The sequence below is a fragment of the Setaria italica genome, chromosome V (genome assembly GCF_000263155.2).
Source record: "Setaria italica strain Yugu1 chromosome V, Setaria_italica_v2.0, whole genome shotgun sequence".
Lineage (NCBI taxonomy): Eukaryota > Viridiplantae > Streptophyta > Magnoliopsida > Poales > Poaceae > Setaria > Setaria italica.
Window position 1 is genome coordinate 27474019 of NC_028454.1, and position 5240 is coordinate 27479258.

The 5240-nt window shown below is 46.1% G+C and overlaps 1 protein-coding gene across 1 annotated transcript; it reads left to right on the forward strand.

The window, feature by feature from the left end:
- The first annotated feature begins 245 nt into the window (after positions 1 to 245).
- LOC101762050 (FBD-associated F-box protein At5g60610) lies at positions 246 to 2434 on the forward strand. The gene is made up of 3 exons (XM_004969012.2): positions 246 to 1394; positions 1497 to 1640; positions 1759 to 2434. The coding sequence occupies exons 1-3, from the start codon at positions 348 to 350 to the stop codon at positions 2140 to 2142; spliced, it is 1575 nt and encodes a 524-aa protein (XP_004969069.1). The 5' UTR covers positions 246 to 347; the 3' UTR covers positions 2143 to 2434.
- Positions 2435 to 5240: the final 2806 nt, after the last annotated feature.

Below are 5240 nucleotides of genomic sequence, written 5' to 3' on the forward strand. Positions count from 1 at the left end.
ATATTAGGCTGATATGAGCATGTAAAACCAGTTGGATATAAATTTTACAATGGATGGACCTATGTCATGAGGGTAAAAATATCTTTTCATATCCAACTTAACACTGATGGCATATAGGGAATAAATTTTTGAGTCGATTGTAAATAAGGAAGGTAAACTTTTTCGATGGTGTAAATTTCAAGGGTAAATAAGGAATTTTCTCCCAGATCGAGACCTAGGAGGCTGGCTAATCCCCACTCCACCCGGCTACTCCCCAGTCCGCCGCCGCCACACCGAGCGACAACAGCTCCCATTCCCCAACCCAAAATCCAGCCCAAACCCTTGTCCCACGGAGCAAGGCGGCCGCCATGGAGCAGCAGCATCCGCCGCCGCTGATCACCATGGAGGCGATGCTGGAACAGATGGTGAGTCTCGGCATGGGCGCGGAGATGGTGAACCCCGCCATGGACCTCATGTACGACTTCCTGGGCACCTTTCTCCCCAGCCCGCCCGTCTCCGCCACCGCCTCCCTCTCTGCCGACTCCTCACCCCCCGGCGGCGGCTCCGAGGACCACCTCAGCGCCCTCCCGGACCAGATCCTCCGCAACGTCGTCTCGCGCCTCCCCGCCAAGGACGCCGCGCGCACCGCCATCCTCTCCTCTCGCTGGCGCCCGCTCTGGCGCTCCGCGCCGCTCGTTCTCGTCGACGCCCAGCTCCTCCAATCGGCCGGCGCCGAGGACTCACCCCTGCGCGCGGACTTCGGCTCCGTCACCGCCGCCGTGTCCCGCGTCCTGGAGGTCCACCGGGGCCCCTTCCGCTTCGTCCACCTCACCCGCAGCTCCATGGGCGCGCACCGCGCCGAGCTCGCGCTCTGGCTCGACCTCCTCGCCGTCAAGGGCGTCGAGGAGTTCGTCTTCGTTAACCGCCCCTGGCCGCTCGACGTTCCCCTCCCCGCTACGATCTTCAGCCTTGCCTCCGTCAAGCGCCTCTACCTCGGGGCTTGGAGGTTCCCTAACACCTCCGCTCTCCCGCGCGGCTCGGCGTTCCCGCACCTGCTTGATCTCGGCCTCGGCTGCGTTGCCATGGAGGATAGGGACTATGACTTCATCCTCGCCAAGAGCCCCATCCTGGAGACCCTTGTGGTTTACGCGAGCCAGAAGCATGTGAACCTCCGCATCATCAGCCGCAGCCTGCGGTGTGTGCAGCTGTGCATGTGCATTGTCCATGGCGTCTCCCTGGTGGACGCCCCGAGTCTGGAGCGACTCTTCCTGTGGGACGCGAGAGTGCCGACTCCTCGCGCGATCGATAAGAAAATCTGCACCAGGGTCAAGTTTGGCCATGCGCCCAACCTGTGTTTTGTGGGATACTTGGTGCCTGGAGTACATGTTCTTGAGGTTGGCAACACCATCATCAAGGTGCTGTTTCCTCATTCCCCTTCTTTCAGCAATGGTTGCTACTTTACATCTATGCATCAAAGGTTGTGTGATATTTACGTTGCAAAATTGAATGGATTGCAGGTTGAGACAAGAGCAAGCCCAAGTACCATCGTCCCAAGCGTCAAGGTATTGGCCTTGTTGGTGCATTTTGAAGTTCGCAATGAAGCCAAAATGATTCCCAGCTTCCTCAAATGCTTTCCCAACATACAGACACTGCATATCAAGGTGAATTGAACCGCTCCTTGGTTATATTGGCGTACAATTGTATCACCATCATTTGATTGCTGCTTAGCTGAATTGTCCATCACTAACTAGCTGAACCACCAATTGATTTGGTTTGCAGTCTGCGAAAAGTGATCAACCAGCTGGTAAGCTCAATCAGAAGTTCTGGCAAGAGCACAGTGGCATCGAATGCGTGCAATCACACATCAGGGAGATGGTTTTCCATGAGTACCGTGGGGAGCATAGCGAGCTTTCCTTCCTGAAGTTCATCCTGGAGAATGCGCAGGTGCTGCGGGATATGGTCATTGTATTTGTCAGAGGTAGTTTATCTTCAGGGGACAATGCAGCAGCCAAACTGATGAAGGATCTATCATCTGTGAAAAAGGCCAGTGAAAACTGTAGACTGGTGATCATGGAGAGCAGTATCTCTATGGGTGGTACTTCTTGGAGCTGCCAAGTAGCATCAAATTTTGATGTCGCGGACCCTTTTTATTACTGCTACTGAACCCAGCATGGCCTGTAGCCCTGTATGTCTCATGATCCAAGCTAGCTTTGCCTGCAAGTAGATTGTGTTCTGTTCCAAGAAACTATTTCAGACTGTTGGCATGTATTTTTCTGAAGATACTGCAGGTTCCCAGCAGCACATATAGCATGAGCTTAGTGCTTGAAGTTAGCAGGACCGAGACTATTTTGATGGTCAATGTACTTGGTAATTTGGTACTGTTACCCTTGTGATCCTCTGGTGATTCTGGTTTCTTCTCAATGTTTCAAAAAAAATATATTCTGGTTTATTTTGATGTGATGTGACCACCATTGCTGTGATTCAAGCTACGTTGGGGTGTTTGGATGCGAGGTACTAAACTTTAGGAGGGTCATATCGGATGTTCGGACGCTAATTAGGAGGACTAAACATGAGCTAATTATAAAACTAAGTGCAGAACCCCTATACTAATTCGCGAGACGAATCTATTAAGCCTAATTAATCCATCATTAGCAAATGATTACTGTAGCACCATATTGTCAAAATCATGGACTAATTAGGCTTAATAGATTCGTCTTGCGAATTAGACTCCATCTGTGTAATTAGTTTTGTAATTAAACTATATTTAATACTCCTAATTAGTATCCAAACATCTGATGTGACAAAAGTTTAGGAAAGTTTAGGAGTGTGTATTCAAACACCCCTTTAGTATAAATTCAGATGATGGCATGGAGAGTCCTAGTTGTAGTTTCTGTGCTGCAGTGTGTTTAATAAGCAGCAGCAGAAAGACAAAGAGGACAACGTGATGCTATGGCCTTTAACAGTTTAACTTACTGTGCTCCTTGTTGCTTCAGATCTTCAACATGATGCAGTTGTCCTGATTGTCTTTCTGCTGCTGTTCATTCTGTCGTTACCAAAGATGGAAAAGGGTAACCGAAACCAAGGCGAAAATCTCCCAAGCCGATCAGCCTGGGTCTGCTGGGGATTTTCAGCCCCTCTGCCTTCCAAATTTTTGTGGCAGCGCGTACATCTAAAAATACATCTAACTTCTTGAGTCCCACACAAAGTTCAAAAGAAATAATAGAATTAAGATAGAGTATGTTACAAGGTACCTGATTTAGTGTCGTCAGGCTTGACGTGGCCGTTCTTCCTCTATGGTATAAACGTCAACATAATTGATAGGCACGCCCATTCTCTAGGCAGGTATGGCAAAGGATCACCACCTGGGCGACCGAATTGGTGACAATGCCGGCAACTGATTCTGAAATTCAGGAGTGGTGGTGCTCCTCCATCAGAGCGATCACCAAGGACAAGAGACGAGCTACAGCAGCAATACTCATATACACGGCATGGAACCTATGGAAAGAACGCAACCAGATGATTATTGAAGGTTCTCAGTGCTCGGCGTTGCAGGTGTTCTTCCTCATCAAAGAAGAAATCTGGTTACGACAGACGGCTTGTGGAGTCCCGAGAATCGACTAGTTTGACAAATGTACTTATATGTGAAATGTGTGCTGAGTTTTCTTGCATATCATGTAATCTAAGCATTGTAAACTGATCCTTTCTCCTCTCCTTATATGATATGGCAGTGCTCCTGCCCTTTACTTTTTAAAAAAAATAATTGATAGGCACCACGTTAGGTTCCAAGAATACCTTTAGTCATTGTTCATTCAAATATATTGATCTCCCTTGATGTCCATGATTGTTACTGCTCCGGTAGATGATACAGAATGAACCACATATGGTCTATCCCACTTGCTCATTAATTTTCCTTTACCGAAGAGTTTGAACCTAGAGTTGAATAGCACTTTGTCTCCTTTGATTTTTTTCTTATGAAACCTTTTATCGAACCATCTCTTTGTTCCCTCCTTATAAATGCGTGCACTGTGGTAAGCTTTAAGCCTCATCTCTTCCAATTCGCTTATTTGAATCCTTCTTTTTACTCTCGTAGCATCAACATAAACATTCATCTCTTTTACGACCCAATAAGCTTTATGTTCAAGTTCAACAGGAAGATGACATGTTTTTCCATAGACGAATTGATATGGGGTCATACCTATAGGTGCCTTATGAGCTGTCCTATATACCCATAGTACTCCGTCTAGCTTCTTTGACCAATCCTTCCCTCCTTTGATTACCATCTTCTTCAAAATATCCTTTAGCTGTTTATTTGAAGTTTCCGCTTGTCCATTTGTTTGAGGATGATAGACTGTAGATACTCTATACGATCCCCAATTTTAATAGACATTTGCTAAAATCCTTTCTTATGAAATGCGATCCTCCATCACTGATCAAAATTCTTGGCACTCCATATCTAGGAAATATTATTGTCTTGATCATATGGATTGACTCTTCCGTCGTCGCCTTCCAACATGGAATAGCTTCTACCCATTTAGACACGTAATCCACCATGACCAAGATGTGCTCAAATCTGTGTGAGTTTAAGAATGGTCCCATCAAATCTATACCCCAAACGTCAAATAAATCCACTTGCAAATTGTAGTTCAATGCCATAGAATTTCTAGCTGAAATATTTCCTGTTCTTTGGCATTCCGGGCAAGTAGCAACGAATCTCTTTGCATCTTCATGCATCTCTAGCCAATAAAATCTGCTTGCCCATACTTTTGCTTGAGTTCTGAAGTGTCCATAATGTCCTCCATATTATGACGAATGAAATTTCTAAGTACCGCTTCCCTTTCCTCTCTTGGAATGCATCTTCTTAATACCCCATCTGCTCCATATCTATATAGGTAAGGTGCAGACCAATAATATTTCTTGCTCTCGGCAACTACTTTTCTCCTTTCATTCCTGTGTAAGTGATTTAAGGGAGCTCTTTTTATTGCTCTAATAATGTTGTTCATCCAGCTATCTTTGTCGAGCATTCTGTACAAATGATCGTCTCTCATTCGATCTCCAATAGGTTCCTTTCCATCATCTTGTTGATACATTTTTGACAAGTGATCAGTCACCACATTTTCTAATCCCTTTTTATCTCTGCTCTCCACATCAAATTCTTGTAGCAGCAATATCTAGCGAATCAGACGTGGTTTAGCACCTTTCTTGCACAAAAGATATTTAATCGCAGCATGGTTGGTGTACACAATCACCCTGGAGTTCACAAT